This window comes from Xylaria bambusicola (assembly GCF_022495145.1).
Source record: "Xylaria bambusicola strain CBS 139988 unplaced genomic scaffold F5B22scaffold_11, whole genome shotgun sequence".
Lineage (NCBI taxonomy): Eukaryota > Fungi > Ascomycota > Sordariomycetes > Xylariales > Xylariaceae > Xylaria > Xylaria bambusicola.
In genome coordinates this window covers 18,100-42,415 of record NW_025953564.1, presented here as the reverse complement: position 1 = coordinate 42,415, position 24,316 = coordinate 18,100, and the positions used below count along the sequence as shown (strand labels likewise).

General features: G+C 47.2%; 8 protein-coding genes across 8 annotated transcripts; 2 read left to right on the top strand and 6 right to left on the bottom strand.

Annotated features, from left to right (window-relative positions):
* Positions 1–521: 521 nt before the first annotated feature.
* Positions 522–2,945, bottom strand: F5B22DRAFT_653649 (major facilitator superfamily transporter). The gene is made up of 12 exons (XM_047979737.1): positions 2,736–2,945; positions 2,529–2,665; positions 2,402–2,475; positions 2,339–2,347; positions 2,178–2,275; positions 1,993–2,113; positions 1,535–1,934; positions 1,354–1,484; positions 1,180–1,302; positions 905–1,127; positions 745–850; positions 522–694 (listed from the first exon to the last, which is right to left on the bottom strand). Exons 1-12 carry the CDS (start codon positions 2,938–2,940, stop codon positions 621–623), a joined length of 1,701 nt encoding a protein of 566 aa, XP_047832701.1. The 5' UTR covers positions 2,941–2,945; the 3' UTR covers positions 522–620.
* Positions 2,946–5,191: 2,246 nt separating this feature from the next.
* F5B22DRAFT_644432 (uncharacterized protein) lies at positions 5,192–6,022 on the top strand (the record flags this gene model as incomplete). The annotated part of the gene is made up of 1 exon (XM_047978425.1): positions 5,192–6,022. The coding sequence occupies one exon, from the start codon at positions 5,192–5,194 to the stop codon at positions 6,020–6,022; it is 831 nt and encodes a 276-aa protein (XP_047832700.1).
* Positions 6,023–6,323: 301 nt separating this feature from the next.
* Positions 6,324–7,547, bottom strand: F5B22DRAFT_634971 (uncharacterized protein; the record flags this gene model as incomplete). Its single annotated transcript, XM_047977066.1, has 1 exon — positions 6,324–7,547. One exon carries the CDS (start codon positions 7,545–7,547, stop codon positions 6,324–6,326), a length of 1,224 nt encoding a protein of 407 aa, XP_047832699.1.
* Positions 7,548–8,543: 996 nt separating this feature from the next.
* Positions 8,544–13,963, top strand: F5B22DRAFT_653641 (P-loop containing nucleoside triphosphate hydrolase protein; the record flags this gene model as incomplete). The annotated part of the gene is made up of 17 exons (XM_047979736.1): positions 8,544–8,806; positions 8,911–9,377; positions 9,432–9,667; positions 9,719–9,998; positions 10,056–10,183; positions 10,239–10,344; positions 10,398–11,149; positions 11,209–11,371; positions 11,448–11,690; positions 11,745–11,943; positions 12,010–12,081; positions 12,142–12,192; positions 12,246–12,310; positions 12,371–12,555; positions 12,607–13,040; positions 13,103–13,183; positions 13,246–13,963. The coding sequence occupies 17 exons, from the start codon at positions 8,544–8,546 to the stop codon at positions 13,961–13,963; spliced, it is 4,443 nt and encodes a 1,480-aa protein (XP_047832698.1).
* Positions 13,964–14,343: 380 nt separating this feature from the next.
* On the bottom strand, positions 14,344–16,941 carry F5B22DRAFT_47386 (major facilitator superfamily domain-containing protein). The gene is made up of 4 exons (XM_047972179.1): positions 16,669–16,941; positions 16,377–16,555; positions 14,534–16,311; positions 14,344–14,473 (listed from the first exon to the last, which is right to left on the bottom strand). The coding sequence occupies exons 2-3, from the start codon at positions 16,548–16,550 to the stop codon at positions 14,785–14,787; spliced, it is 1,701 nt and encodes a 566-aa protein (XP_047832697.1). The 5' UTR covers positions 16,551–16,555; positions 16,669–16,941; the 3' UTR covers positions 14,344–14,473; positions 14,534–14,784.
* Positions 16,942–17,496: 555 nt separating this feature from the next.
* On the bottom strand, positions 17,497–19,196 carry F5B22DRAFT_653639 (inosine-uridine preferring nucleoside hydrolase; the record flags this gene model as incomplete). The annotated part of the gene is made up of 4 exons (XM_047979735.1): positions 17,497–18,693; positions 18,745–18,779; positions 18,837–19,125; positions 19,182–19,196. The coding sequence occupies 4 exons, from the start codon at positions 19,194–19,196 to the stop codon at positions 17,758–17,760; spliced, it is 1,275 nt and encodes a 424-aa protein (XP_047832696.1). The 3' UTR covers positions 17,497–17,757.
* A 137-nt stretch (positions 19,197–19,333) lies between these two features.
* F5B22DRAFT_653635 (nucleoside transporter) lies at positions 19,334–21,220 on the bottom strand. The gene is made up of 2 exons (XM_047979734.1): positions 20,813–21,220; positions 19,334–20,750 (listed from the first exon to the last, which is right to left on the bottom strand). The coding sequence occupies exons 1-2, from the start codon at positions 21,001–21,003 to the stop codon at positions 19,577–19,579; spliced, it is 1,365 nt and encodes a 454-aa protein (XP_047832695.1). The 5' UTR covers positions 21,004–21,220; the 3' UTR covers positions 19,334–19,576.
* A 1,213-nt stretch (positions 21,221–22,433) lies between these two features.
* F5B22DRAFT_634966 (uncharacterized protein) lies at positions 22,434–23,798 on the bottom strand (the record flags this gene model as incomplete). Its single annotated transcript, XM_047977065.1, has 4 exons — positions 22,434–22,903; positions 22,956–23,491; positions 23,557–23,698; positions 23,768–23,798. 4 exons carry the CDS (start codon positions 23,796–23,798, stop codon positions 22,434–22,436), a joined length of 1,179 nt encoding a protein of 392 aa, XP_047832694.1.
* Positions 23,799–24,316: the final 518 nt, after the last annotated feature.

The following is a 24,316-nucleotide window of genomic DNA, read 5'->3' as shown; positions in this document are numbered from 1 at the left end:
TCTCGGACATGTAAAGCCGGTAGCTAGGTACAACGACCCACATACATCTGTCTATATAAATGGAGGTACCCTCCTACACTACTGTACCTAGACTGTTCCTCAAGGGCAATATACTATACCGTATATTACCACTCATAATTAACCTAGTATTTCAACACTTCACTACTGATATGTTGTAAGTGACATTTATAATCATTCTGTTAAGTTTCTAGGCTTGATATGATTGAAGGCCACAAGTGAAGCTTCAGTGATAAGAACCTAGGGATGTATTATGTGTGTATTTGAATGAGGAAAAGAAAACAGATGGGTGGTACAAGAATAGTCTTCAACTCTCTCCATTTTATAGCTCTGACATGGAATGAATGCAAAATCCAGTGCTCTCATATTACACATAATCAGTATTGGTAGCCTGCTATCTATCCTGTAATACGTTGACAGAAAGTAATACTCTGCACTCCTCAATGGGACGAACAAATGTCACATCCAACAGTGGAAGGGCGCTTACACGGCCAGTTCCCACTGCTACCTCTACTTGCGAAAGCGATCAGATATATCACCGCGATTCTCGCTCTAGCTACAGAAAGAGATGGTTTAGAGATTGCAAGCCGGTTATGTGCGCTTCACGACTCCAATTTCCGCTCTCGAAGTAGTAATGCGGCACAAAATGCAATGATGGAGCTACCAAAGGAAAAGGCTGTATTCTCTCGTAAGCCACGTACAGTGTGATTATTTAAGGACACTTACCATGACCGTATTCCAGACCAGTAACGTACGATGCCTCGATAGCCCTCGCGATTGGTCTTGTCGTCTTGTCAAGATATTCTACGCTAGTGGCTGCTTGCCTGAGAATCTGTTACCATGATTAGCCGAGATCGTAAAATTTCAATTGATTAATTTGACTCACTTCGTTCAACTCGGGTTGAGATAGCCCCTGCGCGATGAGCCTAGCCCTCAATGATTGTTGCAAGCCCCCAATCATTAAAGCACTAACAGCAGAGGTTCCTATGACGGTGCCGACTTGTGTTGCTAAGAAGAAGCCCGAGATACCTGGTGCCTTGTCTTTGGGATCGATAGAAGTTTGAATGGCAATGAACACCGCACTCTGTATGATACCACACCCTAGCCCGCTGCTTCGATCAGTATCAACGTTAGGCCACTATTTTGGGGGAGTTTAAGTACCCTGGGAATATGTATAATGACTCGGCCCAACTGGTGTCTCCTTTCCACCGAATTACCATCAGCAAATAGCTAAGAGCTGAGGTTAACGACGCGAATATTGCCAACAACTTGTATCGTCCAGTCCTGGATCATGTAAGCTGGGGATCGTCGGCGTCTCCGGAGCTTGAGACTCACCTGCGGATCAAATGTCCGGAAAGAATACCACCGATTGCATTACCAGCAACAGCCGGAAATAAACGTGCTCCCACAAGCGTGCTAGATGACCTTTGGGTAACTTGGAAATATACGGGTATTGTGAATACCATCTGGAGTGGGTAAGTCACTTTTTCTTCTGCACACCGTTCACAAAACTTACTCCTGACTGTGCCGCAAGAATACATCCCACTATAAGGTACCCTAATAACGCCTGGCGACTTCGCAACAATCTCAAAGGAAAGATAGGTTCTCTGGCCAAACGGGTCTCGGCCAGAACGAACAATCCGAGAAGTAAGGTTCCAATCGCCAATAAGATGAATATGGTAGGGTGGGACCAAGGAATCTTGTGGCCTCCAATCTCGAGAGGTAACATGAGGCTTAGAATCCCTAGCCCAAGAGTTATAAGCCCAACGAAATCGATCCTTGCAATTTGAGATAGATTGCCCCGAGGGACTGCATTATCTGAGTCCCCTCCTTGCTGGGGTGGCTGAAATCTTGAGAATACAACCAAACAGAGTACCGTTGCGACTATAAAGATAGGGACCTGCCCAAGGAATGACCTAAAGCACGTTTGAATATGCTTGCTCTATTCAATTATAAGAAACAAGTGATACGTACCATCTCCAGCCGACTACATCAACAAGCCACCCGCCAAATGGACCCCCAAAACTTCGTCCTATTGTTGCGATTACATTTAGATAGCTTTGCCAGGGAGCAACGTCTCTCAGAGGGACCAGATCTGTAATCATTAGAATCAAAAGAGTACCTTTTGAGCCAAAGAAAGGTCTTATTATGTAACTGACCAGTGATGACGACTGCTGCCAAAACCCACATGCCAGCCTGCCCAGAGCCGGATAAGGCGCGACCAAGAATGATTTGCCACATAGACTGACCAAGACCGCTACAGAATGACATTGTGAGACTTTGATTTTCATACTGTTTCGCCTTTAGATAGATAACTCACATCACAGCACTAAACTTGGGTCAGACAGAGAGGATCGAAGGTGTGAGGGAAGATGGCTCGTACCATCCAACGGCAAAAAGGCCATAACTAATGACAAGTATAGTCCTTCGACCATAAATGTCGCAAATCTTTCCGTACTTTGAAAATCAATCAGTGTACGCCTTGGTCTGTGATTCATAGGGTTCCATACCAATGACTGGGTAGCAGCACCAGCAAGCCAGAAACTGATAAACAACCAGCTTGAATCTTCGAGGTCGTGAAACTCCGACGAAATGACTGGATGGGTAGCAAGGACGAGCGACCCATCTACGTTGGACGTGAAAACACCTGATGTTCATAAGCGTCTTAAGTTTCACAGCGTCATTCTCTGCCATGAATGTATATTAGCGGCACTCACCTATCAATAGTGCCCCCACGACTTGAGCAACGAAAGCACGGCTGTACCTTTCTTCTCCATGTTCGCTGTTGCGTTCACTTCCATACAATGACTCAACATCACCGATTGTTTGGTAGTCCTCTGAAGTCGTCACTTGACTGTCACAGGATGCAATCAGATGTGATCTTTCATCAGCAGTATGCTGTTCGGTTTGCTTGGTGGTCATCTTTTCTCACTGAATGCTAAGTGGCCAGAATCTGGTTACAACTTCTAGAATTTGTTTTACAAAGGGGTAATAGTTTTAGGGCGAGTCTCTTGGGTGATAGCGACTCCAATCCATTGCATACCCGTTTTCACCCTGCCGCACCTGTTAGCCACAAGTATGCCCTAAATGGCAATGCTAAGCACGGGGCCTGTCATAGGTGCCTATAACCCCATGTAAGAAGTACATTTAGTACATGAAGCCATCACCCTCGCCACAGCCATCGCCATCCGCTCTTGTAATAGGAAGTGTTGACTGCTCTTTTCTATTGCAGAATAAAACTTTAGATACCATTTAATAGTCCCTAATCATAGAAACAAGTAATCCAAGATGGAGATGAATACGGCGATCGATTCAGTATTAGGAATTTGAAGGTATCTAGGTAGATACATCCTCCAGCGCAGTTTCAAGAGATCTAATACTATGCAGATATGTTACCTAAACATTGCGGCAGGTTCTGTCTCTAGTATTGCGAAACGGCCACGATAGCCAGGTTAGGTAGATGCTCTAGTGTTACATCGGGAGAAGATCTACAAGTAAGTAAGGTAAGTACCAGGTGACTCCAAGAAGTATTGATCTCACCAATGCACAGTGTGTGAACAACTTTATACAGCAGTCTTACAGCTATTTACCCTTAAATACATCTTAGCCTTTATTGCGTATGTATTCAGCTTAGAACATTCACACAATCATGCACGCCTTTCAGGACCAGTCCAGTGAGCTCCATGCCCCAACTCTCGCATCTCGGACTGCTCGGACTTCCATATGTCTCTACTAGGATTGGTGTAAGCAACGACGAAGGTCATTTTCAGGAATTTTCAGCCGTAGTTGCAACGTTCAGACAAGTTCTTAGTGAAAATGATGATCTCGATGTACGAAACTTTGTATATTTGGGACAAAAAGCGGAATTTATCTGCTAGGTACGCTCTCAGCATCCTTCTCACCGCCTATCTGTGGATATTCAACGCGTGGTGTTACACAAGTAAGATTATGGTGTGTAATGTACGCTCTCAGCATCTTCTCACCGCCTATCCGTGCAGTGTCCGTGGATATTCAACGCGTGCTGTTACACAAGTGAGATTATGGTGTGTAATGTTTGCTTGATTAGGTACAATTTCCCGCTATTTTCACCCCTCGTACTCTGCTCGTACCCAAAAAAAAAGGCTACGTTACACACCGAGAAACTCCCTGCACACCGACGACGCGTTGTTTCAACGTACAGGTACATGCGAATACGGTCTTGGCGGCGGTGTAGTTGCAGGAGCAGGAGTAACATTGCGCTGGTGGATCGACTGGTTAGACTGCATGTCAGGGCATTGTATGGATTGGATTGGATTGACTATGTAGATGGGAGAGTTCCTAGTAGGGCTATAGTACTGGTAGGTACTATATATACGGCATGGCGTGCCTTCCATCACACTGCAGGTGGTAAAAATGGGCACTTCGGCTGAGGCTTTTGCGGGGGGGCTGCGGGAAGTCCCGCTCTTTGTTTAGCGGTGGTTAGATTCAGCGATCCCGCATACACTAAACCAAGTAGGTGAGCTATACAGATTACCCTAGTGTAGAAGCTACATCGCTTAACTACTAGGTATGTCTCAGTACATCGGCATTGCTGAACTAGCTGGGTATGCCCTGCATCGTATTGTCTCATCTGATACACGTCAATCCTACGGAGTTCGTGGATCCCCCTCGGTACCGCCTTAGACAAGTCTATACCCCGCAGTTTTATTGTGTGGGGTAATAGCCAATGCATATTCTTACTTGCTGTCAAAGGGCCGATTGTTTACACAAATTTGATAGCCTGGACAGGTGAGAGCTTAATTATTGAGGCTGGTTTAGGCCGACCATGATCCAAGTACACGTACACACAGATTGTGCTCGTTATTACCTTCCCCGGATTTTTAGTAGTGTTGTGTTCTTGATCAATTTTCGTACCGTTATTGATTTATCATGTAATAGTGTATTGACGTTTTCGTATGGGTTAAACGATTGGTCAGCTTGCTTGGTTGATTCACTTGCGTGTATGATGTGTTCTTTAAGACTAATAAACCACTAGATTTGTAATAAACCAAAAGGATTGCGAAGGCATCATTTACTAATAACTATTTAATTCCTTTTTAGTTAGTACATACTCTTTTGTCTCTCAGGTAGAAATAGTCTTAAAGGATTGTTTCTTTCATCCTTGTTTTATATCCCCATGACCAGCAAAGACACAATGGCCCTTGACACTCTATACCAGTGGGTTTACCCTCTGAAGCCTCAAGAGCGCAAAAGGACCAAACAAATGCACATACTTTGTCTGGGCCTACCAAGAACCGCCACCGACTCTCTGCGAGTTGCTCTCACCACGCTTGGATACAATTACGTCTACCATGGATTTGACCACATTGCCGATGCCCGTGATTGTGTGAATTGGGTTCATCTTTGGTCCCTTAAAACTTCAGGCAAGCCGATTACACGTGGCGATTTTGATCGTGTCATCGGCCACTGCGAGGCAGTGACAGACGCGCCAGCATGCGAGTTCGCTGAGGAGCTGATCAAAGCCTACCCCGAGGCGAAGATCATTATCAACTACCGTGAAGATGTGGAGGCATGGCATCGCAGCGTCATCAACTCGTGGAGCACGGCGGAGAAGCGCGCCGGATGGGTTCACCCTCTCCTCGTGTGGTTTCACGCTAGGATGTTCTGGGTCAACGTGAACGAGCATCGTCTGACTTACGGGGGGCTGTGGAGGGGGGACTACAGGAAATATGCAAAAGACACATACCGCGATCATTACGCCATGCTCAGAGGTCTCACCAAAGACATGGGATCTGACAAGGTGCTTGAATTCAAAGTACAGGATGGCTGGGGGCCACTCTGCAAGTTCCTCGGCAAAGACATCCCTGATGAGGAATACCCGAATAGGAATGCACTGGAAGAGGTCGTGGCGAAAGTACTCGAGAGTCTCATGCAAGACTCCGCTAAAGCTTGGAAGAATCTGGCATTGGCGCTAGGGGTGATTGTTACTGGGGCGGCGACGTTGATTTGGAAGGTGAAATCTTAGAACTCTTGTGTCAAATGATAGGTTTATGAGTCAATGAGCCAGTCTCGTCCTGCTGTGTTCCAGCAGGCCCTGCAGGACGTGCAAGGGATCAAGTCAGAGTAGTATCGTGTGCTCTAGCTAGCTAGGTTTCTATCTGACATGCAATTGAGCGGTGTGCTAAATATGTAGAAGGAACTTCGGACCTCAATTTACCCTTGACTCCACCCAAGTGTGATAGCCAGTCAATCCCTTGTAGTTCAGGTTGCCCCGAGAGCCCGAGGACATACTACATAGAAACGTTTTTCGTATGACTAGAAACATATCATAACGTAACTACGCTCAAGGCTGAACGCTCGTCAACGGTAATACTGGCGTGCTTCCCTTTAGACGACAACTTGGCGACCCGTTCACAGACATAGAAGCGCCAATCGCTGCTAAGAGCGTACAAATCCTGCATCACAAAATGATCAGGGACGTTGATGTGCAACCCTTCGCTAAGGAGGGACCTTTGCAAGAAAACCGAGAGCACTCCACCAGTGGTGGCACCACCGCGCACGAAAGGGTTGGTCCAGTACCAGAGCCACTCAAACTCTGCAAGACAACGTAAACGCTCAGCATACGGCTGAAGTCGGTCGAGCGTCGCATTCCATAGTGTAGCTAGTCGTGGGCGAACTATGGCAGGGATGTCATGGCTTTTGGCGTGACATAGAAAGAAATTCCCACGCCGGTCTTCGTAGATAGAGAAAAACAAGCCGTGGTAAGGAAAGGTCCATGAACGGACCGCTATGGTCTCTGGGCGTAGTGCGGGCTCTATGTCGGTGATGTCTTGCGGAAACTCGCGCGTAATATCTTCATTTTCGCGCGGAAGGCGTTCTTTCATGAGGTGCCAGATCTGATCAGCACGATGATGACCTTGAATTCCGAAGCTCCAGACGAGGCGATCGTAAGTGCCGTTCCAGCGCTCCAGGTAACATTTCCGTGGACTTCCACGCTGCCAGCCTGGAGAAACTTGCTCGGCGAACCAAGTGCCGTATTTGCGAGAAAGTGCCAGTCGCTGCTCGAATGCTTCGAGAGCTATCACCTCGAACGTATCAGGTGCAGCATGACCGTAGCTCTGGAAGCGACCCATCAGGCGGAAATGTTCGTCGCCCATAGTGTCAGTTGGTGTATCTGCGAGTAGCCGACTCCACGCCTGTGTTTCTTCCCAGGTGTTCATACAGGACAAGAGGACACGAGGGGAAACCACACATGTTGTCTGACCCTTCAGAAGGCCGAACATATTGGCCGCGAAGTAGAATTGCGCGGTATCAAACCACAGAGACGCAGTTCCTTTTGATCTATGACCCTGTCTCAAGTTCGAATGACGTTGCTCATTCTTCTTGCCCAGAGCTGAGGTGATGAGAAGCCAGTGGGCTTTCAATAGAGCAGCTAACATCGCCAAGTCAGGATCTGGCTTGGAGCGCTCACGTACGATCTTTAGTCTAAGCCATTTAGAAGACTTTTCATGCTGACGCCCAATTTGCTGCTGGTCTTCTGTGTACGCCATGGTGAGTGTGTTGGGATTGAACATATAAATGTGCCGATAAGACGATGTGGATTTATTTGAAGAGTAAGGATAGATTTAAGCCCAGCTTAGATGAAGCACAGAACTCTAGATAGCTCAAGGAAAACAAGATATAAGGCACAATAATACTAGAGACGAATATATTCATCTAGTAGACAAGTATGATAATATGATCAACACCTACCGAAAAGAGACACTGCAAGCGGGGAGATAGAACTTGGAAGAGGGATGTATGTCACTATACCCGCGAGCACACAATATGACTATTGAGTTTACTGTTGGCAAGGTGTTACAGACCTACACTAAGTGACCTATTGGGACGGCCAATGCGGGGAAGACGCAGTACGTCTCGAAGGGAAGAATCAAGGATCGTAGATCCTGCGAGAACAGGATACTAGGATAGTAGAGCTATCCCGCGACATAGGACCATGGAATCAGAACGAGTTTCTACCATCTAATAAACGAAAAGACGGATGAAGGGATGTTAATATAACTATATAAATATCCTATGTAAATAGTCAGCCATACTTAGGTCAGTAATTTAAGTATATAGCTAGTCCTTAAAATCAACCTTTAGCTAGCTATTGTTGGATATACGATGTGAAGATAGAAGATACTCCATGGAAAAGGGTATTGGGACAGAGCGGGTCGCAAGACTAGTGTCCCGGTCACCTGTATACAAAAGGAGGACCCGAAGGATAGAATCCTCGGCTCTGGAGACAGCACATATACGTAATATTATTACGTAGCCCCTTCGTAACTTGCATACGCAAGTATCCGTTCCGGGTGTTGTCCTTTCGTCTCCACTTGAGTCCAACCATACTGGTAGGTTGTCTGAAATGTTGGTTCGTAAAATGTCCATACTTGACCGGGTAGGGCGATTTGTGTCCACACCTAAAATAGTTCCATAGCCGAGCGGCTTGTGGAAGGTCATTCTATCCAGCTGTCACCAGATTTCATGGGCTGTTTCAATCCGCGATGGAATATTCGAAATCTATCTTTTGGGTGGTGGACCGCCATGACTGGGTGTTTCCTACTTCAAACGTTACCGTTCCGGCTAAATCATCCAATTCTGCTTGGGACATCCTGGGAGATAATTCTCGAGCACAAGTTGCATTATGGTTGATGCCGGCTGTTGTGCTGCTAACTCTTCTTCCCTTCAGGCTTAGTAAACTTTACAGAGCCCCGATTAAAGTTCGCAAGAATTATGTTGGAGCTGCTAAACTTGTAGGTGCCTTCATGTCAGCAAAGAGGGAAAAGCTCCGCTAATAGCTATTTAGTTACTTGCTATGGCTCTTATAGTCTTAGACATCACCGCGTTGGTCTTCTGCTCGACTATTGCGAGCCAAGGTGAAGAGATAATCATTCAACATGTTGTGTCTCTAATGGCCGCCCTAGCACTATGCCCCCTATCCTTCCTTGAGCACGGTAGAGCAACTAAACCTTCCACTCTGCTCATATCATACTTGCTGTCATCTACGTTGATAGAAGGGGCCTTCCTATTACCATCAAGCTTCTTTCATCATGGTGAGATTATTATTACGGATGTACTTACCGCCGCGTTCTGTGTCAAGTTGCTTCTCCTGATCATTGAATTGAGAAGTAAACGGAGTTATCTTAGAGAACCATACAGAGGCCTGTCTGTCGAACAGACAAGTAGTGTCCTTGATCGAGCATTTTTAATTTGGGTCAATGGCTTCATCTTTTTGGGCAACACGAAACTCATGAATCACTCGGACTTGCCCGGACTCGATGATAAGCTCCAATCAAGAAGCCTACGTGTGAAAATGGAGGAGATATGGGAAAAGACGGGTAGGCACGCACCATACATATCAGTCTGGAACAAGACTGATTAGCGGACTCTAGCTAAACCAGATCCTAGCCATGGGTCAAGTGGCGGAGGTACCTTGCTCTGGGCATTGCTCAGGCTCTTTAGGGGGAGCCTCTTACTAACTGCTATCCCTCGGTTAATGATGGTGATATTCACTTACTCCCAGCCCGTCTTCATTAATAAGACAATTACATATGTGACTGAGCAAGGACAACCGAAAGAAGGACATTACCTCATCATTGCCGCGCTTGTTATCTACTTGGGAATGGGTGTAAGGTATCTATTAGTCTCCTCTACGAAAGTGATGCTAATTAGGCTCTAGGTATCCTTTTGTGTATACTACCAGAGCCACAACAGAATCAAGGTGCAAACTCGTGGTGCCATCATTGGGCTCATCCATGCGCGCTGTCTGACAATGCGTGATGGTGTATACGATGGAGCCGCAGCTGTTACGCATATGAGTAACGACACTGATAACGTCGAGAAATGGGCTTGGCTTTCCCAGGAAATCTGGGCACAGTTGGTGGAGTTATTGATTGGTGTAGCTATGCTTTGGACTCAACTGGGCTGGTGGTGTTTTACTCCAGTCGCTGTCGTCGTTTGTAAGTCTTAACTTGTGCTTATGGTGAAGCGAATGGAGCTCAATATGGCACATCTAGTACTTTCGCAGGCGGCTAGATGGTCTGGACGGAAAATCAGCCAATCGATGGCGGATTGGCAAGAAGCAAAGCAGAACCGCATCGGATTAACGACATCTACAATCGATTATATTAAGCAAATCAAGATGGTACGTGAACTTCAATGATTTTACATTTATGAGCTCCTCCTTACTCGCTGGGTAGATGGGTTTAGCAGACATTGTGATGGAGAAAGTCCAAGAATCAAGAATGGTAGACTTGGTCACAGGGCTGACGTATCGTTGGATTATCGTGTTCATCAACCTGGGTGGTAAGATAGCTCAGCACTGGCACGGGGAGAAAGTGACAGCTAAAGCGCAATAGTCAACGGGATTTCGATCTTAGCCCCAGTTTTTACCCTGATAGTCTACGCTGCGGATACTTATTTTCGTGGCAAAAAATCTCTAGACCCAGGGACGGCTTTCACGGCCATCGCAACCGTTACTTTAGTAACGACACCTGCCAATATCATACTTGCGCTCTTCCCTCAATTCGCAACTGTCTATGGTTGTGCTTCTAGGATTCAGAAATACCTTCTCAAGCCATATCGGGACGACAGGCGTGTCTTGCTCGAACCAATGTCGCGTGACTCGGGGGTAATCAGGAATCAGCGTGTTGCCTGGCCCCTTCTTAACCCTCAATCGGCAATTGGTGAGCCTCCAGCTGTGATAGTTGAAAATTTGGTACTACGACCAGCCCCAGGCGTGAGTGTTTGCTTAGATGGAGTAAGCGCGCAGCTAATAAGGTGTTCTCTGAATGTGTTCTTCGGACCCATCGGAGCAGGTAAGACAACGTTAGCAAGGGCTATCCTGGGCGACATTGCACCAGATAGCGGATCTATTGCCGTTTCGTCAAAGCGCATTGCATATTGTGCCCAGAAGCCGTGGCTTATAAATGCTAGCATCAAAGCGATGGTATGCGATCTTACTGACGAGAAGGAGATCGATGATGAATGGTACCAGATTGTTATATGCGCATGCGGCTTAGACGAGGACATTAAGCAACTCAGTGGCGCCGACTTTGCAGCTGTTGGTAGCCGTGGTGTTATGCTGTCTGGCGGCCAGAGACAAAGAGTGGTATGTGAAGTCATCCCTTAATCCCAATTAAATATCAATCGCTGAACACGTACATGAAGGCTCTTGCACGCGCTGTCTACTCTCGGCCGGAGATTATCATCTTAGATGATGTATTGAGCGCATTAGATACGAAAACTGAAGTTCATGTAGTCGAGAGGTTGCTGGGCCCAGATGGTCTTCTCCGCCAACTGAAAACAACAGTGATTCTTATCACTCACGCCGGTAAGCAAATTCTTCTAAAGGGGGGTTGGGGGGGATTCTTAGTACGTCAACGGCAGTCTAACTTGTGCCTTAAAAGCCCAACATCTACCTTTGGCCGATAATATCCTTGTCTTTGTCGATTCCAAGATCGAGGCACAGGGCACATGGGATGACCTCCGATCTTCCGGGGGCTACCTCAGCCGGATCCGGATTGAGGAGCCGAGTTCCAATCAAACTGAGGAAGCGGTGTACTTTGAAGACTCTCTCCGGCCACGTGCGATGCATACTTCCGAACCTAATGTAACTGCACCCGGGCACAATGGCGGTCTGTCGGTTTACTGTACGATATATAACTCTCCAAAGATTATTTCTTCTCTGCTAACTAGTCTGATAGTATATTACTTCAAGTCTATCAGCTTACCCGTATTCATTTTGTTTATGAGCTGTAACATCATAGATGGCATTGCACTAGCAGTGACGCCCTCTATACTGAGAGCGTGGTCGGAAGCCGGCGGCTCCCATACCGGGTACTACATGACTGCGTATGCTCTGTCTTCACTCTTGTCATTTGCCGCCACAGGGTCTGTGATATGGTTAGTTCTCGGCCCGAAACTCTTCGAAAGAAGGGCAAATGGCTTGAAATCTAACGTTTCTTCCAGGTCAACCATCATTCTCATCGCCCCTAAAGCCGGAAAGGCTCTTCACCACCGACTACTAACGATCGTCATGAGGTAAGGTACCCTACAAAGTCCTGAAACACTGTCACACTAGATATTGAATAAACCCTTCAGGGCGCCATTGTCGTACTTTGCCGTCACAGACACCGGAGAAACACTGAATCGGTTAGCAAAACAAAGAATTATTACGGTGGCTTCATCTGACTATTTCACTCTAGATTTACTGAAGACATAAACTACGTAGACCATGATCTACCTTTCAATTTAATGAACACATTTTGGAGTAAGATATTAGTAACAATATCTAAACTAAGGTCATCGCGGTGCTAATGTACTGCAACAGAGTTCTCCAAACTACTTTCCCAATTGGTGTTGTTGTTCATCACGCAGAGTTCCATTGGGATAGGGGCGCCTTTCCTAATCATTGTTTTGTACTTTTTGCAGATGCTATACTTGCACACTTCTCGGCAAGTTCAATGTTTAGACATCGAGCTGAGGGCCCAGGTTCTTACGAATTTCCTGGAGACGGTAGGCTGACCCTCAGACTCAGTAAATCAATCTTGACTCACTTTCATGCAGCTCGAGGGTATTTCCCACATCCGTGCATTTGGCTGGCAACTACAGTCTGTGGACCAGAACATTAGTAATCTCGATGTATCTCAAAGGGCTCATTATACGATGCTCTCTGTTCAACAATGGCTTACGCTTGTTCTCGATTTGCTAGTAGCTGGTCTCTCTGTTCTTGTCGTCAGTTTGGCCGTCATTTTCAGGACTACTACCTCAGGCGGGCAGATCGGGATTGCCCTTCTCATCATTCAATCCATATCCGGCACTCTCGTACGTCTTCTGCAGGCATGGACGCAGCTAGAGACTTCACTTGGGGCAGTCTCTCGTATCAAATCGCTTGATGCGGCTGTGCTCCCCGAGGCCAAGGAAAACGAGTGTTTGGAACCGGGTGTCGAATGGCCTGATAAAGGCACGATAGAGTTCGACAATGTTGTCGCTTCATACAAGTAAGTAGCATCTCCTTATTATCTATGACTCCTTGGTGCTGGACTATGTTGACGGTTAGTAGTGCTACTACCACTGTTCTGAAGGGCATCTCTCAGAAGATCGAGTCCGGTCAGCGCGTAGGCATCTGCGGACGAACGGGAAGGTGAATCCATTCCAATTACCAAGTTGCAAGCTGAACATAATTCTAAAATATGATCCATGCAGCGGAAAATCTACTCTGTTGCTCTCCATGCTGCGTCTGGTCGAGCTAGACTCAGGATCTATTACCATCGACGGCCAAGACATCAGCGCACTACCCAGGGAGGTGATACGAGCAAGGATAATCACGATTCCTCAGGATGTCTTCGTCCTAGATGGTAGTATCCGACTCAATATGGACCCCACGGGTATAGCATCCGACGAAGAAATGGTTGCAGCGCTCGAAAGAGTCAAGCTATGGGATATTCTCAAACCTCCCGCTATTGTTGGTCACAGAGCTACCGAAGAGTCGCCGCCAGAAATTGAGCTTGACCCCTTGAGCGCGCGATTCAAAAACGGGCCTCTGTCGCACGGTCAGTCCCAGCTACTCGGACTCGCACGCGCTCTGCTACTGAAAGATCGCTCCCGCATATTACTTCTCGACGAGGCGACGAGTAACGTAGATGCAGGCACGGATGAGTTGATGCAGCGCATTATTCGCGAAGAGTTCACTCACCATACGATTATCATAATCGCTCACAGACTAGACACCATTAGGGACGCTGATTTAATTCTCGTTCTAGATAATGGTATGCTGGTAGAGAGCGGCGCCCCTGACGACCTACTTTCCAAGCCGATCGGAACAGGGGCGTCAAATGAATGTGAACAAGAGGAAGAGGAAGAAGACCATCAAAAACCAAGAGCTTGGTTTCGTGAGATGTGGAATAATGCCCATAGTACATAAGAAGAGGAAATTTCCGTGGTAATTATGAATTTCTGGCTTGATTCGGCTCTAAATAACGAAGGAGTGAAGTAAGGAGGAATGTTGGAATAGTTGATTGGCTGCAATTGCGTACGGAATCCGTACGCCTGCTGTACGGGATGGGTATACTTCGGACCTAGGTCTGAAGGGTCAGGGGGCACGGACCTCATACAAGATCTATATAGGGGCTACTACGTAGCCCACAATTTCATTCATTTCCTTCCTTTCGGAAGTTGTAGGGTATTGAATAGAGAGAATAATACGTCCTACCACTCCTCTGTACGAATATTCGTACCAATCCCATTCAATAAGGAATGTCATTATGTAGACTGTTTAAAAGAAAGAAAAAATATCGCGGAGAAATGGGTAATATCCCATATCAAGGTCGTTAATCTTGCACGGGATTAACCGCGTCATTTATTCCGTGTCAAAAAAAAACTCGTCAATCTGGATGTTTTTGAATCCCTTTGCATGGTGCTCTCAACACACAACCTGCAATTTGATTAGCTATTGACGCTGTAATGAACTGTAGAACTTTAGGTGCCCAAGTACCTAGTGTTGTAGTGTTGTCCGTCCTCCAGGCCCTGATAGAAGACGCAGATGTAGGCAGTACGTAAAAGTACAATATTTCTGCCCCTGGTAGTTAGTGTGGACCACTCAAGAGAAAGAGTAAAAGAGGATGAAAAGAAGCTAGCTTGCGCAAAAGTAAAAAACACTTCTATTAAATATACCAGATGCCCAGCTCGTGTCGTGGTGACTCTTTGGTGCGTTTCTACATTTTGCCCTAGCTCTCACTCAAATGACTATTCAGAGCGTTCTGACATCTTCAAATGCCCCAACCCAGTCTTCGTCTCTTTGTGTTCCGTAGCCAAGTTATTATGCTTGACGAAGACACTGGCCACCACGGTAGTGGCCGAGAAGGCTGTATACAGGATGAACATATTTTTCACACTCCAGGCGAAGGCCTCTATGATCACTCGTCGCTGCGAAGTGTCCTGTATCGTCCGTGTGATGTATACATTTGCCGCTGCATTACTACCCGACAAAGCCTCCAGGACGGACTCGTCAAGGCCGGCCATTACAAGGGTCGAGTGGCGAGCGTTCATGCTGTTCTGAAATACCACACCACCAATTACAATAGACAGTGACATGCCAATACTCCGAAGAAACAACAAAGTGGCCGTGGCTGCTGCAGTATCTTCCTGGCTGACGCCGCTTTGGATAGCCGCCACTGGCGCTTGGAAAAGCATCGCGCGGCCGAGGGCACTGATGATTTCTAATCCCACTACCATCGCTGTGGTTGTGTCAGCTCCTAGGAGTATGAATAGCCCGGCGCCCAATGTCATAAATATCGATCCGGCCCAGAGGAATTCGATATAGCGTCCTGTACGTTCAATGGCCCAGCCCGACAGGATTTCGACGACAGCTGTTACTATAATCAAAGGTAGCATCAATACGCCACTCCGAATGGGTGATGCTTGCTGGACGCTCTGAAGGTACAAGGGCATGTAATAATCTGTGCCGACAAGAACAGCTCCATGCGAAAAGACTATGATGAAAGTAGCGTTATTGCTTATGCTTTTAAACACACCTAGCGGTATGAGAGGGTACTTGGCTAAGCGATGCTCGACGAAGAGGAAAAGGCCGGTCGTTGCTCCCCCGACCACGATCAAGGTAATGACTGTTGAGCTGTTCCAGGGAAATGCTGACCCGCCGAAGTTCAAACCAACCAGGGTCAGGATCGTGACAGCCAGAATGAGGACAGTCCCAAGCCAATCGACAGCCTTGAGGCCTTCGACGAGATTTGTGCGCGGATTATTAACGTCTAATAATAGAAGCGCAAGGCCAAAGGTGATACCACATATAGGGAGGTTGATCCAGAAGCACCAGCGCCAGCTCACGAATTCTGTGAAGGCACCGCCGATTAGTGGTCCTGCGGATCCAGCTATAGCCCACACGAAGCCTGTGAGACCCAGGTAAAATGATCGCTCACGCACGCTGAAGATGTCGGAGATGATTGTAACCGATAGTATAATCATGCCGCCAGCAGCTACTCCCTGCACCGTTCGAGCTATGAGCAGCTCAAAGATAGCTTTGCTCAGTGCTGCGAGGATGCTTGCACCTATAAACAAGGCGATAGCTGCCAAGAAGATCGGCTTGCGGCCCCAAATGTCACTGAATTTGGACCAGATTGGGCCTGTGGCGGCGTTTGCGAGTAGATAGGCTCCGCCAATCCATACATAGCCCGCCGCTGAGTGCAGCTCATTGCATATCGTTGGAATCGACTGCGCGACAACGGTTGTATCAAGCGCAGCTAAGAATAGGGCAAGCTAGGATGGGTTGCTTGTTAGCTACAGTGTATTACGCAAAGCCAGAATGATTGAACACAACACACATAGAGCGAAGCTAGGATACCGTATAATCGCAGCTTGGTCCGAGTGCTGGGGGTTCCGGTCTCATTGAGCGGCACCGCCAAAGATTCACCAGCCTGGTTGGCCGACAGATCTGCCGAAACAGAGCTGTGTGGCACGGGAGGTTCGGAGATATCGGAGATTTGGGTGGCAATCATGGTCACTTAGTGAAGTATTAGTATTATCAGGTTAGATGGTGGAATGGTTTTAGGATGGGACACGAGTGTGGTTAACAACCGACGCGTGTAGATGTAAGGTAGTGAATAGAAGGAATACCTACAAGATCCCTAACCTGAGAAAACGAGGGTTGTATTGGAAGCGGATGTGCGACCTGGTCCCAAGGTCAGGTTGTCAAAATGAATGTCTGATACGATACTGCCTGCGATGACACTTATGGAGATGGTTGTAATGGCAAGGGCATACGATCATATCATACGATCGTATTATGGCTGCTAATCGTTGGAGAGCTGATTTCAACTGCAGGGTGCAAAATCAAAAGTTGAGAGCTGTGAGAAACGGTCATGATTACAAGGTTGGGTTGGTGGGAGTTCTGGTGCTGGATGAGAAGATCTAAGCTAAGTAACTGCAGAGAGGTATTTATCCCAAAAAACGTACAGTGCGTGGGCTATAGGTTCTAGCTTGCTTACTCTAAATACATCTGCCCCCATTGTCTATGTATTTAGCCCACATCTCTACAATCCTCCGGAAAGTGCCGACTTAACATTGTCCTTAGGTAATAGAATTTCGACTTGCGGTGGCAATCTTAAAAGCGTCTACAGCTCGATAGGAGTCGCCACAATGTACCAGTACATCGTGTACTTTAGATGCATGGGAGATGTACCGGTAGTGGGTATCTCTATTTAAGTACTTAGAGGCGAGCACCTGTCATTACTACCTAGGTACGGAGTACTTCATAAGGACGTTTTAGACTATGCTACACCATTGGATACTTCCCCGGATTGATTAGTTGACATGTAGGGGTCTATGTAATGGATAACCCCACGTTGGGCGTGAGCTAGGTTAGCTCCAACGCCAGGGATCCACCATATAAAGTACTACACAACGCCCTACTAAACAACAATACGCACCCTAAATTAACTGGCGACTGGCTCGATTAATCTGACACGTTGTTGTAGGGGATCGGCAAAAGTTGCAGTTAGGTACTTGCCCAATTTTGCACATCTTGAGACTTGCTTTCCTAACCTAGGATCTGCACATTCAACAAGGATAGATCACTTTGTACGTAAGAGGCACAGGCGATTATACACCCAATATCACGGACGGTTGTTTCCCGAGACCGTAAGAAGTATACGACCTTAGTGTACCTATCCTGCTAGGTAAGTTCGTTTGCGACTTACTACACCTTTAGGTGAATATGCGGCGCATTAGCTCACCAGCAAACTTCTCGAAACCGGGACTGCCAACTACTCTATCGACCCTGTTACCCCTCTTCTCACTCAGCCATACCGTGTCGTCATCAGGAATCTCGTCTGACGCAGTGCCGCCGATAATAGTGTCAGATGTGGCCTCCTGTGCTCGGGGGCGTCCACGCTTATCTACGACATGCATCCCATGAGTCCAGTGGCCCGAGGTTTCCACACGGATGTCTTCCGGGGCATTTCTGGCTAACTGCCAAGCCGTATCTTCGTGACTGAGCAAATACCAGATGACAAGTGGATCGTGCAAGGGGAGCGCGGGCTCCGGGATGTTGCCTCGAATGCGTTCCATACGTCTGTAGACACTGCCAACAATATGAGTGATCCATATAGCAAGTGGGCTCTCTGTCCCAGCAACAGCGATTGTATCGTAGAAGAAGCCTCTGCCCAAGAGATGGGGTGTTGTGATGTCCAAGGGGAATAATTTCAGCTTCAGACGTTTCGACAGCTTCTCCGGGTATGGTGCGAGTGTGGTCTGAGGGATGACTGGCATCGTCGAGGACGGTAAGGCCGAAGTCAAGGCCAAGACCCGGGCAGTAGCAATAGCATCTGCATACGTGTTGAACTCCGCAAAAGGCGTGATATTACCGGGAACCTCGACTGCGCCGCCCATGACGCACACCTCCTTGGCGCGCAAGAAAGTCTCTGGATCCTCTGCAGCAGCCATGGCGAGGTTGGTCATGGGACCTATAGCGCATATGGAGATGGTGTTCTCGGGCTCTTCCGCTAAGACCCGGAGGATCTCCTTGTGTGCTGGCACCTTCGAGGGTGTAAAGTACTTGTAGTAAGAGGGAGCTTCATGGGGAGTGGGCACTCCATCCTCGAAAAGCGATAACCATGTCTCCTCTGGGCTGAGGTGGGGGTGCTAGAATCCGAAATCAGCCAAGGCATTCCGAGGAGTGCATTGCCTACGTACGGTCTCGTGAACACCATGCAATCCATCCACCCCATCTCCAGTAGTCGGGTTAGTCGTCTTGTTCACCATGAACCTCAGCACGTGTAACTTACGGAAGCCATCCTCTCTCAGATATTCCTCTTCCAAACTATGCTCGGCCCCCACGGCAATGATAGGCTTGTATGCCTTGAGTGCGGCGAACCCCTCAGGCTTGCCTTGAGCTTTGCGCCATGATAGCTCTTTGTCCAGGACATGGAATATAGAAAGAACATTCTTCAGGCAGCTCTTGAGAGGTACGTTCCCGTAAGTGACCGAGATCAAGACAAGTTGCATTTCTTTGGGGGAGGCAGCCAAAGCTAGCAGCATAGCAAGCGTATCATCGACACCTGTGTGGGCGTTAGACTTGTCATCGTGCTTTGAGAGGGGAGGGTCATACCTGGATCGGTATCGAATATAACTTTACTCTTAGGCATCGTAGCGGCCGTTTGGTCGGTTTCCTTGTTGATTTCCTCTAGCATGCTACGCTCCAGAATGAGAAGTAGGAGGGATTATGAGCATAGCTTAATGCTGGCTCCGAGGGGGGAGGAACTTGGAGATGGGTCCTAAACCAGTGGGCTGAGGCTAGCATACACTTAATTACTAAACACAGAAAATAATATATAAAGACCCACCACTACCCCCATTTACGCAATTCTCAAGATCAGTCTCTCATAAATTGATAAAGAATTGCCTGGATTCTCTAGTTCCTGTCCAACGGAAGTCGTGTGAAAAAAACCTTCATAGTCAGAATCCTATACATGCAAGCCACATGCCTGTAAATACGTGTTCATTCATACAAAACTGCACACCCTGATCAAATCCCTGCCACAGTAAAACTCAAAAGACTCCCGACTGTGAGCCCACACATGAGACACAAGACCATTAACCCTCCAGCAAGTTCTCTCTTGTCTGTGTCGACCCTCTCACAGGCGGTCATTATACAATTACTCGCAAGCCATCCGTTTGTCAGTCCGTATGGGAACTGGACAAGGAGTAAGTAGAATAGATCGCTGGGAATGATTGCGCCCCTGCCATGAATGTTACATAGCGTGTACAGCGGCAGGAACAGGACCCTGGCAACGCTCAGGGCGAAGAGCAGAGCCTGAGGGCCATGGAACGGCAGTGACAGTGCGCTCGCCCTTCCGACAAGGTCCCCCAGATTCCAGAACAGTAGAGCTAGTGGAATGAACGTTGCGGGAGTCAGAAGCGGGTTCGCCTCAGACGGCGGTGTCACAGATAGAACTTTGGGTGTCAGAACAGGGAAGAACATGGCGATGACGAAGCATGTAAAAATGGCGGCAGAGCACCAATATAGCTTTTTAAGAACATTTATCTGGTCAATCAGCCTGTGAGCGAAAGTCTCACCGTCAGGTTGGCCAGCTGTAGATGCTGCTTGGTGCCCGGCTCGCCGGCTGTGTTCCCTCTGCAGCAGGACGAAGGCTAGCAGCACGAGGCAAAAAACGACCACGGCAGTCAGGAAGTAGATAAAGGCCGAAATCTCCGCATCGAAAGTCAAAAACTGTGCTCCATCAGAGATTGTTTCCCCTGAGGGCGTTACGAGAACCGAGAAAATCTGAGCGGCGGCCGGAAGTACACCCGCCACACCCTGGCCGGCCATAATAGCCTGAATATACTCTGGTCGACCAAAGCTCGCCGCAAGAGCGAAGGCACCGTTTTGCATCAAGCAAGAAGCCCAGGAAGAACTGACAGCCATGGCCAGAATGAAGCTTAGGTACTGGCTCGGCGAGACGTCCCGGAAGACTGTTGTAGATGCGGTCAAGAGGGCGAATATAAAGAAATTGACATATAGTCCCGAGTAGACCCTAGAAGAATAGTTTCCTGTGCTCTGCGTATTAGTTAGAATAATCATAGCGCTTAGATTCGTAAATGTCGAGACGGCTATGATGGCCGATTGTGAGTTTTCAGAGACCCATTTGCTCGACCGGAAGCGATCCTGAAAATACGGCGATGCGGCCAGAAACATGTTCCTGTACCGTAGCCTTTGTTAATGGCATAGGTCACGAAGCAAGCGTGTGCCTATAATACGTACCAAGACCATAGCATCGCCATACCGAGCAAGGCGAATGTCCCGTACTCAACCCATAGGAAGGGGGGCTCAATTCTGTTCGCCCGCGAGCGTCTCCTATAGTGTTGTAGCAAAGGGGCGTCAAAGTCATCCTTAGGGAGCATACGCTGCTGCTCGGCTGGCGTACTCTGAAAGTTTCGGTTGAGAGGCTCCATGATGGGCGGTGCGATATGGGACCAAGGTATAATGAGGATAGTTTACTGGGGCGTCAAACAAGCTAGACGCGGAGACTCGTGTGTATTAATTAGTAAAATCGTTTCATTGGTTCAAGTTTACATCACCAAACACCGTTACTCTTTATTAAAATAGAATGCAGGGTGGATCTGTGTGTATTATATTTTGAAAAATAGTGTTGATCGAGTGTTAAAACTCAGGCACTGTTAGGAATGGGTGTCCCAGAGCGAATAGAAAACTAGTCACAGTCAAATGGGTAGTAGAGGGCTCAACAGAGTAGTCAATTGATCACTAGTCTTTCAGAACGAGTGTCTAGTGGGGCAACTTTGGTTTATACGTAGTATACTGTCATGTAACGAAGTCGCGTGATTAACCTGGGGCGAGACCGGGAGCCATGTATCCCATTAACTTCCAGCTCAACTCCGCAACCTACTAAAATCCGACATAGCCAATTAAGACATATTACATATGTACTATAGTAGCTTTAGTATCGAAAATAACTATCGGTACACTAAATGATAGATCATCGGCAAAAGCTAAGGGGTTTTAAGTGTCACGATCGTAGGTTCAGGGCATAGCTGTATTGAGGCTATAGACGAAGATTCTAAGCTAAAGAAGAAAGGAAGGAAAGGTGAAACTAGAATACAGGCGTGCGCAGAGATATACGCGGGCGAACACCCGTTGTAGGTCACGTAATCTTATCGATACAGGGTCTCGTGTATATGTACAGTATCCCTCCACAGTGCGTATAGTGTTCCGGTACAGTACACGTCTGACACGTTCGTCACATTAAGTTTTTACATGTAGATCTGTTAGCAAAGTTAAATGATACTTAAGACCCGATTAAAACTGTCACGGAGTTGAGCTGGAAGTTAAGGGGATAGGTAATATAGGCGTGTAGTCATGGCTCCTACGAGTGGTAGCTTTATTCAGTAGCTTAGTCAGTAGCCTAGCCCTTCGGCCCTCCGGACCTCCGGAAGCCTATTCAGCCTACTGTAGCGTATATAGCCTAGTTGACGAAGGTTATGACCTGGCACGTCATCCTTTACTTCGTCACCATATAATTAATAGTGTGTTTCCAATATTCACCGATGACACTATACATTGCGCCCGTCGTGACACGTGTGTGGATATACATAAGAGAAATGCCCGTTATGAGTCACGTGATATTATCGATAGAGGTCCATGCGTTCTCTCCCCACTATACCGTACCATCTACACAGTGTGTACTGTGCTCAACACAGTACACTTTCGTCACAGGCTGTGACTCGCCGCAACATCACCCTGCCTCCAACACACAACTGACATAACCCGAATGAAAATCATTGTATTTCCTTCAATAAAGCTGAACAGCTATCTACATACCTAACAATCCAAATTAATTCTCTTATCCTTCATTAGTTCGCAACGATTATGTCTCCTCACATGATCTGTCAATAGTCGGGTAAGGACTTAGTATGTTACTGATATTGCCCCACCAGTTCTCGCCGAATTGGCTGTACCAGTTTAGTGTGATCGTTAACCCTTTTTGAATCGACGTCTTTTGAACCCATCCTAACTGCCGAAGCTTTGAGTCGTCCACTGCGTACCGTTGATCGTTAAATGGTCTATCGTGAGTGTGCGTCACCCACTTGTCAAGCTCACCCTGGGTCTTGAAAGGGATGTGCATTGCTTCAAGAAGCAGGGTGCAGAGTTTTATATTTGAAATCTCGTCGTATGAGCCAACGTTGTACACCTGACCAACCTCCCCTCTGTGGAGGATGGTATCAAAGGCATCAACGGCGTCTGCCGCGAACAGATAACGTCTCTTGTGGCTTTCATCGCCATGCAAGACCATCGGTCTGCCTCGTTGCAAAAGCAGAGAGAATTTGGGGATAATTTCTGCTTCTGTGTTGACAAGCAGTCCTGTATTGGGATATATGGATGTGCTTACTTTCGGGGAATTGATGCGGTCCATATACGTTATTACTCCGCACAACAATAACTGGGAGCTTGAAGCTTTTGGCGTATGAATGGACCAACATTTCAGCCGCAGCTTTACTTGCAGCATAAGGGTTGGTCGGTGCTAATAAGCTTGTTTCCAATAGGTCATCGTCACTATCGTTCACCTCGCCGTAGACTTCGTCTGTTGATATATGGATAAACCGCTTGATTCTCACCTTTTTGGCATTTTCAAGCATGACATGTATACCATACACATTGGTGTAAGTGAAATTATACGAGTTGTCGAAGCTTAAGTCCACATGTGACTGGGCTGCAAAATGGAAGACTGTGTCAATATTGTACCGTTTCATGCATTCGAGGACCTCTTTTGGGTTTGTAATATCTCCGTGGTAGAATGTGAAGTTCTTCTTATGGTTGAGCATCCTGGTGTTGTTCAATGACGAGCAGTACTCCAGGCTGTCGAAGGATACGATATGGTAGGCGTGTGGGTAGGTAATAGTCAAATGACGGACAAGCCATCCTGCGCTGCACGAATGTATGTGAGAGGTTCTGACTTTGAGCGAGTAGAACAAGCGTACGATTTAACTCACATGAAACCGGCACCCCCCGTGACCATAATGTTCCTCACTTCTGATGATGGCTCGAACTTGGTGGTTCCATGGAGCAGTGGAGCATTATAGCAGATGCTGTTGTCATGGTGGTGAGTAAGGGTATCATTAGCTGAGCCATTAGCTGTAGTTACTCAACCAAGATATCTGATCAGCAAGATTCTCATACAGAACAATCGACGCATCACCTTACCAGCTGGCTTTGCATTGGCCATGAAAGCCATCTTGTTCAGTCTCAGGTACTGGCTTTCCGGTTATTGGGCTCGAGTTGTATTGAACTGCGGCAGGTTAAAAAAAGCAAGGGTATCGGTATATGTAGTATAAATGTTATGATGATTAACAGGATTTAAGCAGTATAGCTGACACTCGCTCAAGCAGTATCGTCTTTCACCTTACAGCCAAGAAGATATCTGCATGTCGTTATCCAACTATATCTGAGCGGTGAATAGATGAGTATCACTTATTAAGGACAGCGTCAAAATATCACGAGCACATCGGGTTTCTAGGCACATCGATGAATATCCATGCACTTAACCCAGTGCGATTGCTTCTGGAACCTCTATTTCTTCGAACAGCTTACATCTGTACATCTGTGGCCTTTGGAAAGGGTAGGTACATGACCGATTCCGTATAGAAGTGCAACCTCCTAACTGCTTACCAGTACCTTTGCGTGGCCACAGATACGGTGCCATATTACGTGTGTCCTTGGAGAAGGTGCATCGCCACTTGTTCTCGACTTGTA